We start from the raw sequence: 24,915 nt of genomic DNA, 5'->3' as shown, positions 1-24,915 counted from the left end.
TTGATCAAAGCCTGCTGCCATTACTGTACCAAACCCTCGTTTTTTTAATGGAAGAGGCTCACAGGGGCAACAAGCAGAGGTGTTGGGAGACTGGAGGGTGGGGTGGGGTGGGGTGGGGGCTGCAAGGGTACCAGACTCCCAACCACCCCAACCATCATTTCAAAAGCACTGGCTAAAGGTTAATGCTCAGCTACCTGCAGAGGAAATGGAGCAGGGGGATCAAAACTTTTAGGGATGTATTTCTGAACATTTTAGAATTCATATACGCCTTGGTTTGGAAAATAATATCCGCACACACACACGCAACCTAATAATCTCATAAACACTTAAGAAATTTCTCCAGGACATAAACTTCTTAAAGTGTTCAAAACATACAATTAAAGTAGAGTTCCCAAACTGAGCCACTAATGCAATATACTGTGGAGTTAACTCCATAGGAAATCTAATCAAAGACCATTTATCAGCGGCACAGCTTTGGGATATGGAAATATTAAAGTAGCAGCAGGGCAATCTGGTTCACTTTTTTAAAAAAATATAATATCTAAGAAAGAGGTATTCAGCAAATCCTCTTGTGTACAGCTCAGGCTCTTAAAGTAGGAAATTATTAATTTTACAAATGAAATGAATTTCACTCAGGTCCTCCTATGTGTTATATTCATTTTTTTTTAATACATTTGCAATTATAGATATTGAGAAAGTTCAAGAAAAATATCCTCTTTTTGATGTAGTGGGGTCACAGGTTTCAGGTTAATGAGGTTAATGCTTCCTGTGTCATCGTGTCTCATTCAGAAATGTGGCATGTTGACGCCTGTGCCGTCTCCTCCTCCTCTTCCTCCTCCTCTTCCTCCGGGACCCCGTCACTCCTCACCTGCCCACTTGTCGCCCCTGTTCTGTTTTCCCACCCTGACACTTTTGGGATTCAGCCACCTGCCTGCACACCTGTTCCCCCTGGTTTCCTGCCGTAGCACCGTGGCACCGTTTCTCCATTTCTGATTCCCTGTCGTCTGTCGACCAAACTGACTGCGAGCCTCTTACACGCTGTCATTTTCCTGCTAAATTGCCTGCTCCCTGCGTTAACTCTTCTTCCTGTTTGCCACTTGTCAAAATGTGAAAAGTGTTTTGCCCCGTCAGCTCTTTTTGTTTGCAACAGGGCCCACTGGATAAACTGGAGAACTGACTGGGAGCGTGAGAGTGTATATCAATATCTCTGACCCACAGAGAGGACAGCAGCGGTGTGAGCCAGAACCACACAAGATAGAATGCATCTCACCTTTTGTCAAAATGATTCATTTCCACTTTTCTATACACAAAACCTCAAAATCAAAAGTGAACAACTCCTCATTGGATGGGTTGGACCTTGGGTTGCAAAGGGAATTTTCACAGTTTGCACAGAAACCTTCCATGGGAATTAACGGGAATATATGGGAATAAACAGGAATAAATCCGAAATTTACTAAATTGAAGGTTGGCCCTTAACAGGAAACTTAAATAAAGTTGGGGAAAATATATCATAGCATAATCTTGGCTAAAACAACCAGATTTAATGCAAGTACACTTGAATATCTATGCTATTCCTGATTTGGGGAATTGATTGTTCATACAAGAATTAAAACTTGATTAAGTTCTACTCACAAATAAATCTGTTGAAATGTCATGTTTCTTAATTGTATTATTTTGCATGGATGTCTGCTTATGACAAAACATAATGGAGAGTTTCCGCCCCTTTGCCACCCTAGTTGGACCTTTAGCTAATGCATCCACCCAATAACCACCATAATAAACACCACCACTTCTTCGTCATCTGCATAAATAAAACAAAGACATAACAGATGAATCCATGTGTCAGTGGTTGCAGCATCATAAAGGAACCAGAGATGCACTGAATAAAGTGTTGAGTGTTTCTGTCTCCAGCAGCTGGGGCTCAATAGGCCGTCCTGCACTGCAGCCATGAGACACAACATCTGGCCTGTATTTTCATAACGAGATTTTGGGATGCTCTGTAGTCAGCGCGCGGCGTCTGGAGCCAAAACATAGTTAGGCACAGAATCACTTCCTCATTGCATACAAAATAAAAGCGTGTTCGTTTTCAAACTACCAAGATGCACACAAACACACACACAAACTGTGAGCCTCACATTGGGAAAAAAAAATCCCACTTACATTTCCATCAATCAATTTCTGAGATTAACCTTTGATTATGCTCTGGCCTGCCACCTAATGGATTAGAGATGAATTGGCCCGAGGCCAAACTCGCCTCCCACCGCTGACACATTACGTACAGAGGATGATGTACAGGCCGCGCTGTCCTCAGACACACAAAACGAAGCGAGTGATGAAGTGAGGATGGGTGTTGTTGGCTTTCTCACCACTTTGCGAGAGAGATTTTTGTGAATTGAATTGATTTGATGAGATGCTCCCTGTTCGCTGGGCGGAGGCGGGCACGACAATACCCGAGTCTGACAAAGCATTTTGTTAATTCTGCAAACAGAGTATAAGCGCTTTCATTTCTGATAAAACTGTCAAAGCACAAACTATGCCAAAGGAGGTGTGGCCGGCGATGAAAAAGAATACCTAATGACCGCCTCGCCTGGGCTGCTGTGCTGCCGTGTGATCAATGCCATCTCCCTGCGTAATGCATTAGTGAAGCACCGAGCTCGGCTGAGAAAGGAGGTTGAATAAGGAAAGATCCAGTTGGCTTCTTCTTTTTTTTTCTTGACTGGATCTCAGCTCTCACCCTCAGACGTCTTTGAAGGATGACAACAGGTTTGCAGTTTCACATCAACATCCAAGGCAAGCTGTCTCTAATTTATGAGGTGATACATAACCATATGAGCGCTAAATAAAATAGCAGAGTGTTACTTATCATTTTATTGTCCTGGCACAAAGTGATGACTTCATAAACATTTTTGGCAGTTGTTGTGAGAGCGAGGCAGCGATAAATGTTTTATTATGAATTTACTTATTTTCACAGTATGGACTTGCTTCACAGTTTGCCACAATGCAACAGGTTTATCAAGTGCATCATAAAAAAGTGAAACTTTAAGCTCTTAAACTTTTAGCTTTAAAGCCAAGACCAAATACAGTGGTACAGTCTGGGTATTATACACCCAGCTTTGAAGTAAAGTCATCAGACTGAAGCTACAGCTCTGAATAAAACTGTCCTAATTAATTTCCTACTGTCCGACAGATCTTACGACATACAAAACTACAGCTTTTAATAATTATAATTTGTCTGATACGGGTTTTCCCTCCATAAAAGTTCAATTACCGCCTCCCTGCACTGAACGGTCCATTGTCAGCAGACAGCGTGTGCACTGGAGGCTTTTTTACATTTCCACATCACACACACAGACACGCACAGGATTTAAGGTGAACAGAGAAACTTTCATCCTTCAGCAGATGAATGTGAAAACGGCCTTTTTCTATTGTCACAGTCGAACCAAAGGCAGAGACTGTTTTCAAGTGCTGTAGCAGGATAAAAGGTAATTTATTAAAGTAGCTTCATGTCTTCGTTTTGGTAACAAGCCACACAAGCACCTGCAAGGCTACAGTATCGCACAATCATTATGATCTTTGAAAGCCATCAGGGATAAACGGCATGGGAAGCAAAGGAGAATACGTGACAACACAGTGTCAGACTTATTAACACCCTGTTGGTCACAAAGCTGTTTCCAATCAGAGAATTCACATTTTCATATTCTCCCCATCACATCCTGTCCTCCAGCTAAACACAAAACTAACAAGGTTCCCATTTACAGCACAACACCACTAAAGCTCCCAAATAATGAATACATAATGATAATTTAGATAATGATAACCAAAGTAAAGAAAAAGACAAGCTAAGCGGACATAACACTGTGGCATAAAGACTTGTCTTGGTTCAGATTTTGTGACATGTCTTAATCATTAACCTTTTCAATACAAGGCCTATTTTTGCTCCTCCTGTCCAAAACGACTTAACGACTCAAACTAAATAGAGTATAGCTTCACAACTACAAGGGCTGTAGAAATAATCTTGGTCTCAAAAGAAAGCTAAGACCTGTGAGATTCCTACACAAGTGTCAGAATCAAGATACGTGTTACTGTGCCAGAGTAAATTTCATTTGGAACACAGTAGAAAATGTAAAACTTTAACTCCGCCTCATCAAAAAAGTGTTGGATGCATACCTATGAGTTTCATCATTTTTATGGTTCTTTTAGTGGGACACTTGAAATGAATGCAGTGAGATATCACTGCAGTGATGAGTTATAATGTCTAAATCACATGTTGAGAAGCACTTCCTGTCTCCAAGCTGCTATCAACAAATCAGAAGCTGGGAGGAGTTGGACTAAGGTAAATAAGAGGAAAACTAAGTCTACAACCATTATACAGTAACTGCTTCTAATACTGAATATGTAAATGTTAACTGTGTGAATATGAATGTGTAAATGCCTGCATAAACACTGTATTCTCTGGTAAATTAACTCAATAATTGACATGTAAAAACAACATTAATAAAAATTTGCACTGATTAATTCATGCCCTAACGTCACTGCAGAACATGATATGGTCAATGAAAATGACAGTTGTCTGAAACGGCTGTATAAAAGAGGCCTATAGTGTATATAAATGCTGTATGAATTTAAATATTTAATGATACTGTATGAAGACGCTGCATCGGCTCAAGTGAAGGATACACTGGAGGTCAAATCAATCTTTGATGCTGACCTTGTGTCTCTGAGAATAAACTGCAACCTGACGAGGACGGCTCCAATTGGTAAAACGACAGTGTTGGGTCACTTGTAGAAACGCCTGGACACAGACTGTGTTAATGTTTGACAGCAAGGCGCAAAGACAGATGTAACGAGATGTTTATTTTGCTTTACAACTCCATACTTTGCGCTGTGGAGTGGTAATCAGGGGTTGTTAAGGAAACCACAACCTGCACTTAAGTTAAAGACGTCTTCCTACACTTCTCAGCATCGCTGGGGCGCACCTGCTGCGACATGACACCTGTCACAGGCCCTCATCCGATTTCTATATGGAAAGCAGAAAAAAAAAAAAAAGTGCAGCATTGCAAAGCAGGCAAGCAATGGCATGGTATAAGTAGAGAATATGTGAATAAAGGATTGACAGAGAGTGGATGGGTCTATTTGACGTATGCATGATCCCCACTTTCTGTATAAACACCGAAAAACCTGTGGATTCACAAATTTAAACACTGCGCGGATAAATATGTGCCTGATAAAAACACTAATATTTGCGGCTTGATGCCGGTAAACATCGCTGTGTGGGAGATACGACTCGTGAAGCGAGGAGGAGAAAGAGAAAAAAAAAGTGGAAAAACTGTGTAGAGATGAAAGAAGGTCCACTCATCCGTTAGATATAGCAGCTTATCCTTGAGGGGTCACGGTGGAGCCGCAGCCAGTAATAAGTGATGGTGGGGCCAGAGGTGGAGCCCACCCCTGGACAGGTCACAGCAGTCCATCACCGAGGCAGACAACCATTCACAGCCAGCGCTCGCTCGCTCCCAAGAGTTGCCGATCAGTTTAACCCGTGTGTCTCTATCCTGCAGGAAATTACCAGATTACCTGCAGAGGCTCAGGGTGGGGGGAGGGAGGGGGAACCGGAACAGGAAATCAACCCAAGTCCAGAACTGCACCTCGCTGTGAGGTGACGAAATTTTCAAAGTTGGAAGCTTTCCATAGGAATTAACGGGAATATATGGGAATAAATGGGAATAAATCTGAAATTTACAAAATTGAAGGTTGGCCCTTAACAGGGAACTTAAATATAGTTGGGGAAAATAGATTGTAGCATAATCTTGGCTAAAACCACCAATGCAAGTACACTTGAATATCTATGCTATTCCTCATTCCTCACACAGCACACTGCTTACTGCAGGGCTATTGAGGGCACGCCCCCTACATGCTCACTTGGTAGAGCTGCTGCCCCATGTTGAGGCTACAGTCCGGCCCCGGTTCAAATCCCGCATCGGGCAGCCCTTTCCTGCATGTCATTCCGCCTCTCTGCCGCCCATTTCCTGTCTCTCTCTCTCTCCACTGTGTTATCAATTAAAGGCAATAAAAAGCCCCCCCCAAAAAAAAATATTTAAAAAAATTATGCCCAATTTCCAGTTAATTCCCATAAATTCCCATAAATTCCCATAATTCCCATGGAAAGTTTCCAATTTGGAATATTTCCAAAATTCCCCAGGTTAACTTCCCATGGAAAGTTTCTGGAAATTTACCGCCCCTTTGCAACCCTAGAGGTGACACTGCACCACTGCGCCATGAGCAGAGGAGACATACATTAAGATGAATGGGTGATGATATAGGATGGAAAGACAATAACCAAAATCAATAGAAACTACAACCACAATTAGGTCTCATGAGATCTCATGGCCTCCGCAGGAAGACACTTAAAAACAATCAACAAATCACATTTATTTACACACACACACACACACACCCTTGTAATGCTATCTTTGTGAGGACACTCATTGACATAATGTACTGTATTCCCTAGCCCTTTACCCTAACCTTAACCATCCAAAACAAATGCCTAACCTTAACCATTACTCTTAACCTAATATAAACCTAATTACCTAAAGTCTTAACCCTCAAACACAAAAAGTGAGGACCGGCCAAAATGTCCTCACTTCCCAATAATGTCCTCACTCTGTGGGTTAAAAACTCTTTCCGGTCCTCACAACGTAGTAAGTACAAGAACACACATACACTCCAAAACGTACTATAAATAAATCCTATAGTGTGTGACTGTATTGACACAGTACAGAGATACAGACAGCTACAAATGTATCTTGCATCAATACTCAGGTTGATTAGGTCTATACGCTGCAGTGGTTTACTGTTATTTTTGCATCAACACCAAGAAAAAAAAAAGTGTGAATTTCTGTCACTCGATCTCTCAGATATTCACAGGTAACACCTCGTCGTTATTACAGTGCAGCGCAGGTTGGTTGGAGTGGTAGAGTACGGCAGACAGATTCCCCCTGCCAGTTATCAACGCGCCATAGTAATATAGGTAATATTTCCCCGAAGGAGCTAATGGGCTGCTGTAATGAAATGACACAGGGGAAAGAAGAATGGACGTGTAAAAATGTTACCGCTGCGTTCGTCATGGTGGAAAGGAAAAAGGGAAAGAGAAGACAGATGGAAACGATGCAAAAGCAGACACATAATGTTGAGGTAGAGCTTCTCGCAAGCACAAGGAAACCAGAGCTCTCGAATATTATATTATGTAGAAAAAGATTTGATACTAGTAAGCCTTGTTTCTTGCATATAGGGGCTATTGGAACAACTTGCAATGGCCAAAAAATAATAATGGCATAGTAAATTGTAAACATTTTTAGTCTTCTCTGTAGATTCCTCTGTAAAAATCTTGTTATAAAAGCTCCTAGTGAAAAAAAAAAGATGTTCTGAAATTAAGAGTGCAAGGCCAGTGGTTCTTTCCAATTTTTTATTTTTTTTTGCCATGCTGAATTCAAAATGTTGAAAAGAAAAGCACGACCACCACCACTACCGTCAGGCTGGACCAGGCATAACGAGAATGTTCCTTCAATTGACAACAAAACTGAAAAATAAATGTCTCCCAAGTCAATATTTGCTCTTTGTTATTAGAGGGTGTGTGTGTGTTTTTTTTGTATTCTTCTCTGTATTAGAGGAAAGATTACAGGGACTCTCATGTGTCAGCTCTTGACACTGAAAAGCAAATCATATCAGTCACGAACAGGTGGAATAAAAAGCAGCTGCAGAGGTCGGAGAGAAGAAGAAGAAAAAGGGAACAATAGCAGATATTCTCCAGTTGTTATAATTATACAGTTACTGTACCTGTGAGTGGACATCTAGTGGTGCGCATCCACAAATGGAGCACAGAGGAACATGAGCAGACCACTAATTCAAAGAGCAAGTGATACCTACAGTATGGCTCCTGGTCAGATTGAAGCAGCCGCATTATGGACTACCTGACTGTAGCCCTTCAAAATAAGAGCGGAGAAGAGAATCCCTTTGAGATGTGTTTAAAAAAAATCATCTACTTGGGAGCGTTTTTACTAGGGATGAGCCACTACTTTTAGTGGTACTGACTCCGACCGAATACCCACAGTAATCCCGAATATCAATTCATGTTAAATCAAACGGTACCACATTTCGGTGCCTGAACGCACCCTCCTCTCTGTGAGATAATGGAGGAGTGTCTGTCTGGCTGACACACGGCGCATTGCCCCTCCTTCCCCCGCTGTCCATCTCTCACAAACACATCGAGAGAGCCGTCTCTACGAGCAGACCAACCCGACCGGATGTGCTGGTTCAGGCCGAAAATATCTACAAATGACTCGGGTCCGGTCAGACCTCGAGCTTCCTCTCTTTTTTTGGCCGCGTTCTGGCAGAGAATATCAATGCTGGTGAGTCGGGTTTGAGTTTCAACACCGGACCTGACAGCGGGTTTGGGTTTTAATTTTCAGGCCCATTGAGAACCCTACTGTCTATAAACAGCCCCTCCTCTCCCCTCATTATGCAAACTTTGTTTGTTCACACTGAACCACAACAATAAATATTCAAAATTCATACGTTTTGATTAATTTAATTTATTAAATAACTTAAATTACCACACAAACACACAAAAAAGCACCGAAAACAGGTAGCGTTGCATTTCCAGAAACCTGTTATTGGTACTTTATCAGTTTAAATGTGAAATGTTCCCATCCCTATAGTTTTTTTTTCCTTGTAGCTTTGACAAAACAAACCTGCAGCTCCTGTAGGTTATCACACACCTTGTAGGTCAGCAGAGAGAGAGAGAAAGAAGCTGCAACCCATTTTCTCTCCGAGTGTGTGTGTGTATGTGTGTGTGTGAGGAGCGGAACAAACACTGTGTTCAATGGCCAACAAGGACGTTCAAATCCAGCAAAGAAAAATGATCACACAGTCACACCCACTCACACACACACACACACACACACATATAACTGCAGTGTACTTAAAGTTCAGAAAGGATGGCCAATTCTCTAATCTTCTGCAAAAGGTCAAGAGCCGGCTGTGGCCTGTCTTACAACGACTCTTTTGGGGGATGAAATATTTATTCAGCTTTGGGGTAAACCTTCTCCTTATACATCAACATTTTGAACATGCATCTTTATTTATTTTTTTATTTTCCCTTTCTGCCATTTTGAATTGGTTGTTGGCATTCATCGGCCGAGGCTGCAGAGGCCTGCGTGTTATCGACTGACTATGGATCAGGACCACTCCAGCCTGTAGGCTATTAGGGGAGCCAGCGGTTCAGGCTCCTGCCCTGCCGTTCCTTAATTGGTCCCCTCAGAAGCCCCGGTCCACACAAACCCAACAATCACATTGGAAGATTATACTGAAGAGAAAAGAGAATCCCTGTGTGCAAGCCGCTTGGCATCGATTAGCTCACTCTATCACTTCAGCTTCTTTTTGAATTTTTTTTTTTATCTCATTTCTTTTTCACCTCCAGATTACAATCGGCCAGGGTGGTCTTTGAGTAAACCATACAAGTCGAGATAAAAGAGGAGCAGACAGAGGAGAAAATGGCTGGAACAAATGGGAGATGACTCAGGACTGCCTACTGGGTAATTGGGTTTTATCCTCTCATTTTATCAGCCCTTGTTTTTGGATTACAGCTATACAACACACACACACACAGACAGGGAGAAAAAAAAAGGAGAAGTATACCTACACATTAGCAGATCTCAAGATAACCGATTAGGAGAGTGTTGCTGCAGTCTCATTATGATCCTCCACAGAAGAAAAGCTGGATTGTTCTCTGAGCTTTCCCACTCTAACCCCCAAATCTAGCATCAAGGTATTGGACACAGTCGGTAAACACAATGCACACACACACATACACGCGCACAAAACGAAAAGAAAAAAAAAAAGTCAACGCGAGCCACTGCTGCTGCACAATAGCTTGTCTTTTTCTGTTTCCACATTCTAATTCACAGCATGCTCATTTCAACCTGACATTTCAATTTCAGATGCTTCTCCAATTCAGTGCTTTGAATATGGGCCTTGTCACTACATGTGTATACTCTGGTTGGAGCCCGCGACAGGCCTGCCAATTGCAACGTCCCGCAGCAGAAATACTGTAAGATATCTTACTGTCTAATACGCAGTGTTTCATACCCGTTTCCCGCCGTGACATGTGACAACGAGAGTCGCTCTCTCACGAAAGTAATTTATAGCAAAACCGCGAGAGATCACATCACTCGGCATGAAAGGCTGAAGCGAATCTATAGGCTCTTCACTCAAGCACCTAGATCACCAGGTTCAATGTGAGTCTGACATGTGGACAATGGCTGCTCTGCTATACATTTCAGATTTTTTTCACTAGTGCCTGTTCCTTTTTTTAAACCAAAGACCATTTACTTGCATTCAGCCTCTCAATATAATGGACCAGTTGCATTAAGTGCATTCAGCTTGTCAAATGTCAAGAAATATAAAGAGAACTGAGAGTTTCTGATTATAAAGCAGCTCTCAGGTTTTATATTATTACTGTGAACATATAAAAGCCTCAGTCCACAGAGAAATGCACGCAGCCTGTGTTCAGAAACTGAGCCTTAAAAACGAGCCATCAGGACTTCCTGTGACGTTGTGATGTCACACCAAAGCAGTCGCTAAGCCCCGCCCACCTGAACCCACCAACCATCCGACACTTGCAGGATTTGGTTTCTCTGAGGGTTTTCACCTGAAATCTGCTATGTTTTAATTTTATTTTCCTTCAGCCAATCAGAAGAGAGGCTCAGGCGGCCTTTAAAATATGAAGGCTCGGTTATAAAGCTGCTGGTTGTAATAAAAAAGGAACATATCAGCTTGTGCTGGTTGCCATCGACAGTGGAGCGCTATAGCTTGGAGGCAAACAATAAGCTATTCAGACTGAGGCTATAGAGAAATACATGTTAGGACAAATTGTTGGTTTTGGTCAGATTTCCTCAGAGAAAAGGTTGATAATGATAAAAATATAACACCAACGTTAATTATTTAGGTCCTAAATAAAACATGCACCGTGCACAGGAGCCTTGTACCTTGTATTATTTCACAGTATTGTCTCCAGCACTGTGGTTGAGTTGGTCTGAAAACCAGCTAAGATGAAATGAAGCAGAAATAGGCAAAGCTATTTATTGATTCCGCTGTCTGAGAGCTGAAACAAAAGTGGTCTTTAAAATGAATGTAGCCACATCGATGCACAGAATAGATGTTATCTATCTTAATGACAAAGGGGAGTCCTTGGCTGAAGGGGAACCTCATCAAAGTTACACATGCATAACCTTGCAAACGGCGCTCGGAGAGCAGGAGAAAACACACGAGCTCACGTAGGGTAAAGCCTTTAAATTCAACTGTTCAAGTCATTAAGCAATGTCAATATGCAAGAGGGAGCCAATTCAACACATGCATGGACGAATATTAATATACGTTATGTCCATATTTCTTGCACATTTTGTTTGAAGATGCTTAATTCATTCTCATTTAAATGTAAATCAGAAGAACAAATATGATTTTCAGCTCCTCCCTTAAAATTCATATTTAACAAACGTGATCGACCGATGGGCAAAGACTGCAGGAGGTCACGCTGCCACGATTATACCCAGATGGATCTGTGCAAGGACAATATGTAAATGGAGAATGGTGCAAATGAAAAATAAAAGATGATTCTTCAACAATCCAAAAAGAGAAGAAGGTATAAAACGTAAAACAATGAGAGGTGAGCACACTTCAAGAAGGTGAGAGCATCAGTCAGATTAAAAAGACACCAGCTGGGGTTTGAAGGGGAGCTGCAGTAAAGTACCAGAGCATTAAGAGGGACAGAGAAACTGCAGCTTTGACTTGAAGAGTGACATCGTAGCAGGGAGCGAGCGAGGAGGGAGAAGAGCAGGGAGCAGACGCAGTGATTGGACGGTTGACTTGTGTAGGCTGAAAGGGTCTGAGAGGTGATGGAGGAAGGCCAGCAAAGAGGTGGACAGCGTCGAGCCGTCGAGCCCGGGAGATGAGCTGCAGCGTTTTAGTGGACTCTGAACTCTGTGCTTATTGAAAACTGCCCTTTTATCAAGTTGCCGCCTGCTTTTCACTGCCAAATACAAACATGAAAGGAGACAGCGGGGGTAAACGGTTACAGAGGATAGCTGCTGCAGTGGCTCACAGGTTACGTCCCCATTCGTACTTTTTTGTTTTGAAGCGACTTTCCTTAAAAGAGATGTTTGGAAATGCTGCTGGTCCCTCATTAGCTCCATCTTAGCCTTGAATGTGGCCCTTTGGAGACTTTTTTATTTTTATTAATTAACCTTTATTTATACAGGTAAAATGCAAATAGAAACGACATGTATTGTCACGATTCGATCACATGACTCTTTCCTAGGTTCAGATAAAGGAACTAGCGTAGTTGTGCTTGTTTTTTTGCAAACAGCAGCTGTTGCATTAAATTATGCTACTGTATTCTCTGCAACTGTATGTGCTGCTACCAAGCAACCATGCAAACCAACACAGGCATGTCCATTATATGCACATGATGTGTTGGTATCTACGGAGATTATTCTTGTTATGGAAATGAAATGCTCGCATGGATGAAGTGTCTAAACAAATAAAGCCATATCAACACTCTTCACTGCAGATTCAGTCCCTCCATCCTATAATCTAAGCCTGATGGTGGCAATGATGTAAATATTTGCTGGACTTTATATAAACGGCTGATAATTCATGCATCTAAACATTCAGACTCATATAGACATGTCAATGACATCCAGAACGAAGGCGTTAATGACTTTGAAATATTTTCTGGAAAAAAAAGGAATGTTTTTCGTGAAATTGAGTTTTAGATAAGAATGTAATTAAATTGTTATTAGTCAACTTCATGTAGATTTTTAAAATATGATTAGCCTCTTTCAAGTCTGATCATGTTGTCAAGGTCTTTTGTGTTGATACAGTAACTGGGGGAACTGAAGTCAGATATGTTTTTTCTTTAATCCTGCACAGGTTAATTAAAATGTTTCTGCTTGTGAGGGATGTTTTTTTTTTGACGGGCGTCCAATTATTTGCAGTTTATTTCTAGGTTTATTTGCCATTTCTGTCAATGCGACTCTGGATTCTTATTATTTAAGACTTGCATTTGTCTTTGATATCGTCTGTTTGACCTGAGTTCAGTGTGATACAAACAAGTCTATGTAAATCATCATTTTTTCCATCTACGAGTTCAACTTGGTATTTGATGCATTTCAGCTTCTGAATCACCCCCCCTCCCCTCCCCTTTCCTCCTTTATCTGCAGGACCGAGGATTTCTTCTGAACAACACAGAAGGCATCTTCTTCAAAAGGCCAATGGTATTCCACTTTCTGTTTTATTTTGTGAATGACAGAGCTTTGTTGGTTTTTTACAACATATAGTTACGCGTGGCTTCACAGAGGCATTATGTGGGCTTCGTACACCAGCAGGGACTCTTAAATCCCAACACTGCATCTCTGACACTCACAAAAAAGCACCAAATAGCCACCGAGGACAGACTGAAGCTGCATGAAATATAACCAGGCACAGTCCTTCTCTTCTGCAGCTTGGGGTTGTCATCTGATTTTTTTTCTTCCTTTCACTCGATGGAGAGAGAGAGCGAGAGAGACCTTGCCTTCCTTGAAGTCAGAAAAAGATTTCTAGATATGGGAAATGTGAATAAGCCACAAGAAACAGCCTCTCAACCATTAACCAACCTTTTCCAGTGAGACTGTGCTCATACGACAAGAGTCAGGAGAGAGACAAAAAGAAAAAAAAAGCAGGGTCAGCTTCTCCTCTCCCTGTAAATACCAACAAATTGGAAAGTGCCACAGCATTCAAAGAAACTGCACCGGTGCATGTGGCTGCACATTTCTCACTAACATGTACTGACAAAACCTTGGTGGCGTCGAAAACACCTGTAGACCTGCTTATTCACAGCCAATCATCTGCAGAAGATCTGGCAGATACAGATCAGGAGCTTCACTTAATGTGACCTCACTGACTTTGACTGTGGCTGCGATTGTCGGAGTCGAAGGAGCTGGTGTGAGCGTTTCTCAAACTGCTGATCTCCTGAGATTTTCCACACACACACACACACACAGACACACACAGGCACAAACAGCCAGTCAGTCTCTAAAGAGTTTATCCAGGATAAACCCTAAAATACTTCTACTAAACAGCAGCTGCATGGACAGAAACGCCTTGTAGATGCTGTCAGAGGTCAGAGCTGACAGAGAGGAGACAGTTACCTCAGATAACTACGCATTACAAGGAGAAGCTTCCCAGGGTGAATGACACGCCACAACCTAGAGGTGGATGTGCTACAACAGCAGCAGCAGAAGAAGAAGAAGAAGAAGACCATGTCAGGTCCAACTCCTGACAGACAGCCCAAAAACAGAAGTCTGAGGTTGCTGTGGACACAGGCTGAACAGAACAAGACAGATCAAGACTGGAGAAATCATAGCTGGTCTGAGGAATCTGAATTTCTGCTGAGGCTGCAGATGGTACGGTCAGACTCCACGCATGGACCACGTCTGCATTATATCAACACTCCAGTCCAGGTGTTTTCACTTTAGGCCCTTTAATACCAATCAATCAATCAATCAATCAATCAATCAATCAATCAATCAATCACGGTTTGCCTGCTCATCATGCATCCCTTCACTTAGCCTCAGTGCATCACCTTCTAAAACAGGCCGACTCAAATGGTGAAATCACATTTTGTCAGCCTTCAGAAATTCATACAAAGTAAATGTTTATTTTTAATACATAAGAGAAGCAAGTTATTGTTAATACTGGGCACTATTTTGGTTTTTATGCACTTTGGAGGTGGGCCAAGGTTTAGATGAGATCAAAATGTTTATTTTTTATTTCCAAAGTGGAGTTAAAGGTATATTGTGTAGGAATTACTCCCATCTATTTATTTGTATTTTTTATTTAACCTTTATGGAAGGATCCATTGAGATTTAACAATCTCTTTTTCAAGGATGTCCTGGTCAGCTAGCGTTGCGGTTGTATATCGCAAGCAACTCAATCGTATTTTTCATGCTGCATTCACGTGAAATTGGGCAGACGGACGACAGACGAACAGCATAAACAAGCCTCTATGTAAACAAGTGGTCCGTCAGCAGGAGGCAAAACAATGCACGTGACAATATGTTGTCATGGCGACATATTGTCACGATCGATGTATATATGAATGATATGAACGGCAAATTCAGAGCTTACCGGAACACTTCAGTTTGTTGATGGGGGTGATTACTGATTAATGAAAAACATACTTTTGAACGAAATAATCGATTTTTGTGAATAGATAACGGGAGAAGTTACACAATGTCCCTTTAAGTATTGCTATTACCTACATTTCTGTTCTGTTAAGGTTTTTTTGCATTGTTTATATGCACTTTGATTCAACTGTGACCAAATTTTAAAGGGAAACAAAGACTGAACATCACTTATTTTTCAATACATTCATTTATGTTGGTTGCCTGCTGCTCACCACCAGCCGCTGAAAACGTCTGGCTCAGATAAATTTCTTTTGTTTGAAAAAATCTGGCCCGACTGAATTTAGGAGCCCTTTTTCTAATGGCTTCTTCCAGAATGATAATGAATCTTGTCACACAGACGCATAAAAAAAGTCACCTAAAACTGGCTCCCTGAACATGATGGTGAGCTGCAGTGAACTTCAGCTGCCTTCCCCAGTCACCAGATCTGAACCCTGCAGATCACCTCGGGGATGAGTAGGCTAGAAGATTGGCAGCTCGACTGTACGAGTGCAGCCGACAGATCTGCGAATAAAAAAAAAAAATCACGTGATGCAATCATGTCAACACAGAGGAGAGGATCTCAGAGGAGCGTTTCCAACATCGTGTGGATTCCACGACGTGAATAACTGAGGCTGTTCTGAGAGCAAAAGGGAGGAACTAACCGGTTGTTAGCGCGACGGCGGCGGCGGTGGCGGTGCTGCTGGTGGTGGTTGTTCTGATAGAGAGCTCAGCGGGCGTACAGGCCATGACAGCGTATGTTACATGAAGCACTGTATTGGCTCTGTGGCACACTAACAAGGAAATTAATCACATGTTTACCTCAATGGATTTTTTTTTTTTACATTTGTCATTTTGATGTGTTTCCAATATGTTTCACATTAGATCTGACATGTGCTCAGAAACCCACAGATCCTTTATGAAAATAATAATAATAATGTTTAAAAAAAAACATGTTCTGATTGCGTAGAGGATGTTTACTTCTGCATCTTAAATCGCACACTACACAAATAAACACTGAAGCCCTGCTTTAATCCAATGTGATTAAATATGTATTTGCCTTTGATTACTTTTGAAAGCAATTCATCAGGGAGAGCGGTGACAGGTGCTCGCTGTTACTGACAAACTGCTGTGGCAGTTACTGATAACATGAGATACTTAAGTATTCTGCACTGTAACCCCCCTATCCTTCTTCTTCTCCTTCTCCTCCTTCTATTCCTTCTCCTTCTCCTCCTCTCTGCTTCCTGCTACATACCCCGGGCTCCCTCGTTCTGCCTCTCCGGGCTCAGCCCTCCTTTCTCCCTCAGTCAGGTGAGTTGAGAAATGATACCAGAACCAAAACATTTGTCACAGCAACAATCCACTGAAACTAAATTACACCGAAAGGAATTGCACGGGAGGAGTGAACAACAAAGCAAAGGATGAAGAAGGGTGGGACAGGACGAGAGGGGAGGGAGAGGGGGGGGTATTTATGAAATAAAAGCGGTTTAAAAGGAAACAAAAGTGCAGCTCAGAGCTGTGAGGGAGAGGAAGAGAGAGGGAGGGTGTTTGGCATTGAAGTGAACGGTGTATGGCGTGAATCTAGCCTTTGTGGCGATGCCCTTGAGTTAGCCAGTGAGGCATTGAATGGTGCATTGTGGATGGGCAGTTATCTCCAAGGCTTCCCCTTTCTGTGTTATTAGGAAACACATGACAGCGTTGCCAGCTCTTATTGAACAGAAAGCTTCAAGGCCGCGTCGACAAGGCTGAAAGGAGAAAATCTGCAGGAGGCGACCGGAGTGGCAACATCTGACATCCCTGTCACTCTGTCTGCAAAACATTCAGCACAGATACAACATGTATAGATGATGATGGATGCTCATCACTATGGAGTACATAACCATCTGCCGTCTTCACACGTCACTCTCCACTACCTCCTATTGTTGTATTCATAAAGTTTGCCTGCATTTATTTATTTATTTTGTGTGTATGTGTAGTATTACCATTCTGTATGTACAAACTGTACATGTATTCCTATTCATGCCCACCCACACTCTGCAGTATCTCAACAACTGAATAAGCAACATTGTATATTATATATCTCTATTCTTAAAACAGTATATATTTTCTGATATATCTTGGTACATGACTGTATAGACTGTCTATTTATATGATATTCTTTACTTGTGCTTGTTGTTTACTTCCTTGCTGCTGTAACAAGTTAATTTCACATAAGTGGGATCAATAAAAAGTCTTGTTTATACTTAGAAAAGCCAGAGAGAGCCGATCCTCCTAACAACAGCTGCTCCGACCGTTGACGTAAACCTGATCAAACGCCAATCCTTCCTTTACCGCACTCTGCTGTGTAGAATTAAATGTGGTAAATTATTCCTGCACCCCGGTTCAAATGACCGAGTTTAGCTGCCCCAATTGACCAAAAAATGATTGTTGGGCTAAATTGCTCTTATTAGCGAGGAGCACATTTAGGTAACAGCTTCTCATTTCGCCGACTGAAATGACATACGATGTCGCTGCTGGCCGAGGGCAACGTCAGCTGTTTGCCAGTTGAGAGTAACTTGGCTGCAGGAGTTTGTCAGAGGTTTCTGTGCTCGTCTCTGCAGGTCCGGTGTTTGTTCTCGGGCAAAGATCACTGGTGCAGAAAAACTCCTTTTGTAGTAGCAACAACTTCAACAGAGCTAAAAGTTCAGGATTAATTAAGTTCAATCTTCAAGCTTCCGTTCAGGTTGTACAGCCTGGTTGGATGTGCACTGAATTAAAAAAGGGATAAAAGAGCCAAAGAAAAACTCACAGACTCTACATGAGATCATAAATGAACATGAAGAATCACCAGTGTATACAAACAAAAACTAAACTAGCCACAAACTGGAGTGGAGAGAGAACCTCCATGAATCCATACTGTACATAACCACAATGGACCCGCAGCAGAAATATGAAGTTACATCAGCAGCTTTATAATGAAAGCATTGTTGTTGTTTTTTTTTGTTTTTTTATTGGAGCAAACAAAAGGGATTCTCTTCCAATCAATCCTCCCTCTCTGAGGAATACCGCGTACAAAAGCTTATTTATTGACTAGAATCCAAAGTCTCAATATCCCGTACACACAAAAAACACAATAGCTGTGTCCAAAGCAGACTCTCATCACACTTTATCAGCGTAATGAGTATGTGTGTATATTTATTTCCGAGCATACTGAATAACATTACCTATATCATTTCCCCAGCTCTTTGTGCTTTCACCATTGACAGCATCCCCCCCCCCCACACACACACACCCACCACCCTCGTTTGGCTCTCTGTGGTGAGCTTTAGTTTCCCCCCCTTTGAATGTGAAGAAGGAATGATGAGAGAGAGTTGGATGGAGTAGATGGGCTCCCCTTTGAATAATGCACGACTGAAACTGGGCAGTGAGTGTACGACCACCGTGCAATCTCCTACAAGAGCAGAAACAACAGTGGAGAGACCGAGCACCGGCTGCGCTCGCGAATTCAGCTCATGTGAAATGTCAGTTAAATCAAAGCCGGGGCTTGAGAAACAGTCTGGCAGTCATTCTTTTGGGGATAAATAAAACATGGCAGAGATGACTCCATTGCCCTTTATCCACCCTCCATCCCTCTCTCCCTGCACCCAATTCATGTTTCTCTTGAGTTTTTTTCCACTCATGCCATGCTCAACGCCTCAGCCACTAACAGCTCTGTGGATCTTATTAACCTAAAAGGAAATTTATGCAACTGCAATTAAATGAAATTCTGTTTTGTGCAGACGTCCCACTGTGCTGCTCTGTTGTTATATTTATTTTTTTATTTTTTTCTGTATGACATTGTGGTTGCAGGAAGGTTGGTGGAGTGGCGGATGATCTGCGCCGGTCAATCAGGCGTCTGTCATGCAGCGTGACAGGCCGCCGCTTCTTTTACGTTTGGTCAGAGAGGCAGCTAACTGGCTTCAGGCAGCTGACCAGTTACATGTCTTAACAACTGTGTGTGTCACGTCAGCGTTGCTGCAGGGGGGGGTGGGGGGATACTACAGTGCATCTATTGATTTCACCCACACAGAGCACCTAAATGACGGTTTAAATCAAGCAGCCTGTCCAATTAAGTTCACACCATTCAGCCTTAAAGTTTGGTATTATTCTGTATTTGTTATTACTGTTGACAAATCACCAAACAAACCACATGTTCATCCAATTCTCTATAATTTCTAACTTCCCTCCCCCTCCCATGTCTGTGGCACTCAGCCCATTCATTAGGCCACTCAAGATATAATGTTAGTCTTTTAATTAAAAAGCTGGCCAGTGGAGTTTCTAAGTAACAGCAGAAAGTCAGGCAAACAACAACAACAACAAGAGCTGCATTTAGAGGGAGGAGGATTATTTTCAACCATGGACTAAAAAGACATTTGGCACATTAGTCAGAGTTAATGGAAATAGGAGTTGAGCCATTTGTATAGACACACACACACTAATTATGGCTCGTTTCAAAAAGGTTCTGTAACCACTGCCCCCCAACAATCACAGGTCAACTATAACAATCATCTGATTGATTAAATGATTTCATTTTGTCATGCCGAGGGAATTAAGCTAAGCCAAATTGGTTACATGTATTTACAGTCACCCCTTTGCCAGTTTGATAAACTGGTTTCATATAGAGCTGCAACAATTAATCTATTAATCGAACAAAAATCGATAATCGAATAATCGGTTTGAGTATTTCTTTAAGAAAAGAAGTCCAAATTCTCTGATTTCAGCTTCTTTAATGTTGAATATTTCTGGTTTCTTTGTTCCTTTGTGACAATAAACCAGGTATCTCTTTGGTTTGTGGACAAAACAAGACATTTGAGGACGTCATCTTGTAGTTTGAGAAACACTGATTGACATTTTTCAACATTTTATTGACCAAACAACTAATCTATAATGAAAATAATCGTTAGGTGCAGCCCTAGTTTCATAATGTTTCTTTTCTAAAAAGGCACAGCAAATCAAAACACCATGAGTGCTGCCTTCTCACCCACAGCTACTGTAGGTAGAAGCCAGGTAACAGCTGACTCAGAGGCTACCGGCAACTGTTGGGCCTGATGTTTACTTGCATGTTGCTCAAGGTGTGTTCTGTGATTCACAGCACCAACTCATGCATTAAATGTCAGTATGTGACAACTTCGACCATTACGTCTGATATCAGTGATTTTCTTGCGTGACATCCTCGGTGGCCTTACAAATGGCCTTGGGATCTGTAAGTGCTTTTAAAAAAGAAACTTGAATTTCAGAACTGGATTATGTTAAATGCTCCTATTCAATCTTCAATTGGACAAAACATGAAAGAGCATCGTTCTGAGGTATCGCTAAATTAGATCTGAAGTAGTCAGATGATCAATGAAGAGAAAGAATAACTGATTAATCATTTCTTGTGATTTTCCCATGCAACAAGTCCAAACTTTACCATGGTTCAGCTTGTGGAGTGAGTATTTTATCAACAAAAATGATCAGTCCACTAAAAAACAGAAAATATTCCACAAATGTTTGATGTTTTGATGTTTCAGGAAAAGCTCCATTTTCCTTTTTAACTAAAAGTCTGTGCATGAACTATCAAATAAAAATTGTTTTGTGGTTGGCTTTAGCTGAAATTATTGACAATTGAGCATTTTCAGAAATTTCTGAATAGCTCTCTCCAAAGACATTCATTTACATTCATGGAGGAACTCATGGAGAAAATCCCACGAAGGCACAGTTCAAGTCGTGCTGCTAACACTCACACTCACACACACACACACTCACATGTGAACACATCCGAGCTGTGATGTGCTCGTTCACTCTGTCACTGCTGCTGCGAACACCTCTGTTATACTCACTGCTGCTGCTCAGCATCATCAGCCCCCCTCTTCCTCCTCCATCTCCTCCTCCTCCTCCTCCCTCCATCCACCTGTGGGCACTGACTCCAGGTTTCTCCTTGGGGTAAGTTTGTTATTGTCATTTCATGCTCCTTATACCCCCTTTAGTGCACTAGAGCTTTAAATTCTACGCTTGCAGATGAGTGGTTAAGTTCCCGCCCTTGCAAGATAAAGAATAAATTCAGATGCCTGAATTACAGCTTAGCTCCTAATTGGCAAGGAAATTACCATCTGTAGGACTATACATGGAGCTGGAGAGATGATTTTTCCAACTGAGCTCCTCTTTCCTGCAGATTTTACATTAAAAGTAGAGTCAAAGTATTTGACTGTTTACATCCATACCATTACATAACATAAATATTTATTATACAGCTTGGCAAAGAGCCGTCACAAATGCTGAAAAGCTGCCAGATGTATCACAAAAATCTACCTTATTCAACTTAAGGGAAGTGCATCTTGCGTTCAAAAGGCAAATGTTTCTGTTTTGTTTTTTTTCCATCAAGCATAGGCCATTCCTTTCCAATATTGTTTCACATGTAAATGTTGCCACTGTGAAAATGCCAGTTGAGTAAATACAACGTACAGCTTCTGTTTTGAAAGGTTATATTTCCTCGCCTTTCAGACCGACTTAGAAAGAATGACAAAAAACCCCCATGATCCCTATGCAAAGTTGCCCTGAAGATACACATGCGTAATCTAATATTTATGCAATGCAGATTTTCAAGTCAAAGCTAATTTCAAAACTTGAGATGCAAAAAAAAAAAAAAAAAAATGAAAACCTTGGGGCTAGTTAACTAATTGAATTGCAAATGTATCTTTGTTACACTGCCATGTGAGCTAAATGGATGTCAATAGGTCAGGGAAGAAAGGAGGAAAAGATACACACACACACACACACACTGACCAAATGGAGACATTTCGAAGACAGCGCATAACATCTCAGGGTTGCATCACAAACAGCTTTACATCACATATGTGCATTACCATAATGAAAGACAGTAGATCACACCTCCTATCCTGCATCAACCAGCCTTTTGTTAATCACATCTTTTTTTTTTTTTTGCATGTGCAGAGAAATCAAAAATAAAAAGCATCCACAGCTGTCAAAGCAAAGCAAGGAAAAACAACCAATTAAAGTTGCAGAAGAAGAAGCACAGCAGCTCTCAAGCAATCATCTCCATTTATCATCAAGCTTAGGGAGTAGATGGGCTTTTTTATTCTTGTGTGTGAAACAATAGCTCAGACCACAGGGGTGAGCAGCACAAAAAAACAGGGACAGCCACAAGCAGCTTCTTCAATTGCACTGATATTTTACTCATTAGGACAATTTCTCAATGAGAGGATACGTATAATTAAGGCGGCTCTGTGATATCTGGATTCAAAGATGAGATGATGGGTGCAAAAATAACTTTCTTTTGATTTGTCAAATAGATACGATGGGCTGTGGTCAAAGAGATAAAACACTCTCCCCTCTGAATTACTGTTAAAACATGGCGAAGCACAACAGAGCAGAAATTGCATCTTGTGAGAGTGTAGGTAAGATCTGAGCAGAACTGATGCACTGACAAAAAAAAAAAAAAAACCTAAGTGATAATTAGCTTCATTTTACAGCAGTGGGTAAAGAAGAAACACACACACACACACACACTCCTCATCAGCCAGAGCGTGGCGTGTTAGAAATAAAAACTTGGCTTACATCAAAGGCAGCCTGAGAAATGTCTTTACTTTTCTTAAATTTGTCTTTTTTTCCCACACAGTCACACACACGTAAACACAACCTGGTATCACTTTCCACAACACAAACCAACTAAAAAAGAAAAAGAAAACACACACACAAGCTCCAACACTGTCTGTCTGTCTGTCGAGGCACGCGCACCTTTTTTTCCTCGAGTTTATCCTCGAGGACTGACATCAAAAAGCAGCAGCCGCGGCTCATCAAAGACAGAGTCTGTGTTGCGCCGTGCCGTGCCGTGCCGTGCTGTGTGGAGTTGTGTTGTGTTGAGTTGTGTCTTACCTCTAGCTAACGTGGCCGGGACCCGCGAGCCGAGAAGCACGAGGAGGGTGGCAAAACTCAAGTAGCATCCTCCCGAAAACTGTCCCATTACTGCTCTGCTGGTCCTGGTCCGGGTCCGGGTCCTGGTCCTGGTCTCCCTCCCCTGCGGGTCCGGGGGCACCGGGCGCGGGTCTCGGGCATTTGTCGCTCCTCGAAAAAACCGCCCTCGCGGAACGTCTCTCTCCAGGTGTTTTGTTTTTTTTTGGGGGGGGGGACTAATTAGTTTCCGCCAGGAGAGCCGCCGTCACCTCGCGGAAGCGCAGTGCGGAGGGAGAAAGAGAAGGTGGAAAGTGGCGCGGTGGTCTGAGCAGCAGCAGCAGCAGCAGCAGCAGCCGGTGCTCTGTGCCTCGCGCCAGAGTGGAATAATTAGACAGAGAGAGGCGCGCGAGCCAGCAGCTTTCTGGTTTTAGGAGAGAGAGGGAGAGCGAGAGAAGAGAGAGGGAGAGGAAGTAGGGAGTGAGAGTGAGAGTGGTCTTGTCCAAACCTCTGTGGACCTGTTGAGAAATTACAAAGGTGTGCTCATGCACGCGCCCGCCACCCTCAATGACCAGGGAATGTCTTTCGGTGATATCTCTCTTCCTCTTTTTCTCTCTTAAAAGGATAGTTCAACGTTTTTGGTAAATTCTCCTATCACCATAATCCCTATAGTCATAGCAGTAGGTTCGTTACTTTTAATTATCGGTGCATGTTGTTTTGAGATCGGCGGGGCAGAGGCGTGAGCTGCTCAGTGAATACAATGGAGGTGAACGGTACAGTTCCCCTGTCGCTCATCAAACTCATCAAATACACAATCCAACAACTCCAAAACGCGCTGGTGGAGGGGCGGTGCGTGGCGCAGTGGTTAAAGCGGCCGCCCCATGTAGAGGCTACAGTCCTCAACGCAGACGTCCCCGGTTCGAGTCCCGCATCGGGCAGACCTTTCCTGCATGTCATTCCCCCTCTCTCTGCCTCCCCCTTTCCTGTCTATCTCACTGTGCTATCAAATAAAAAAGGCCAAAAAGCCAAAAAAATATACTTTAAAAAAAAAAAAACGCTCTGGTGGACAAGTTGTGACCTGCAGATTTGCCACGCTATGAAATAATCATGTATAAATATGTAGCATTGCATTTGGCAAATATGACGTGCTTTTGAAATCTCTCTGCCCAGCAGTCATGTCTGGAATACAGTTCCAGCTATGCATTTGCCTCGAAAACAACTCCATCTCGTAACGTTACATTATTATTTCATAGCGTGGTGAATGTGCAGGTCACAACTTTTCCCTGGAGTTGTTGGATTGTGTATTTGATGAGTTTGATGAGGGACAGGGGACCTGTACCGCTCACCTCCATTGTGTTCACTGAGCAGCTCACGGCTCTGACCCGCGCATCTCAAAACAACATGCACCGATAATTAAAGGTAATGAACCTACTGCTATGACTATAGGGATTATGGTAATAGGAGAATTTACCAAAATGTCAAACTATCCCTTTAAGATCCCCACCCCCCCCTGCATTCTTTTCTTCACATCTCCAGCTGCACCCTGTTTGTTTCCTGTGAAAAAAATAAAAAATAAAAAAACATGGTTTCTGGTCAGATCTCTCCACTGTCCTTGTCTAATTAATGCCTAGTCCTCAGCCTTTGAGCATATGGCCTCTCTGATTGGTGTCCTATTGCCAATTAAGCAGACATTATCACAGCTAAACTGGACCACTGCTTTCCAAATGTCCACTTTCAAATGATGTAATTAATCTCA

The 24,915-nt window shown here is 42.1% G+C and overlaps 1 protein-coding gene across 1 annotated transcript in view; it reads right to left on the bottom strand.

Annotated features, from left to right (window-relative positions):
• LOC146977016 (netrin receptor UNC5D-like) overlaps positions 1 to 23,486 on the bottom strand; it is a 184,858-nt gene extending 161,372 nt beyond the window's left edge. Inside the window, exon 1 of the mRNA XM_085792877.1 lies at positions 23,145 to 23,486. Coding sequence (XP_085649003.1) covers positions 23,145 to 23,232 — 88 coding nt within the window. The 5' untranslated portion in view covers positions 23,233 to 23,486. The remainder of the gene's footprint in view (positions 1 to 23,144) is intronic.
• Between the last annotated feature and the right edge of the window lie 1,429 nt (positions 23,487 to 24,915).

The sequence above is a fragment of the Trachurus japonicus genome, chromosome 12 (genome assembly GCF_045865225.1).
Source record: "Trachurus japonicus isolate A0001 chromosome 12, Traja_1.0".
In the NCBI taxonomy this organism is placed as follows: Eukaryota; Metazoa; Chordata; class Actinopteri; order Carangiformes; family Carangidae; genus Trachurus; species Trachurus japonicus.
This window is presented reverse-complemented; position numbering and strand designations above follow the sequence as displayed.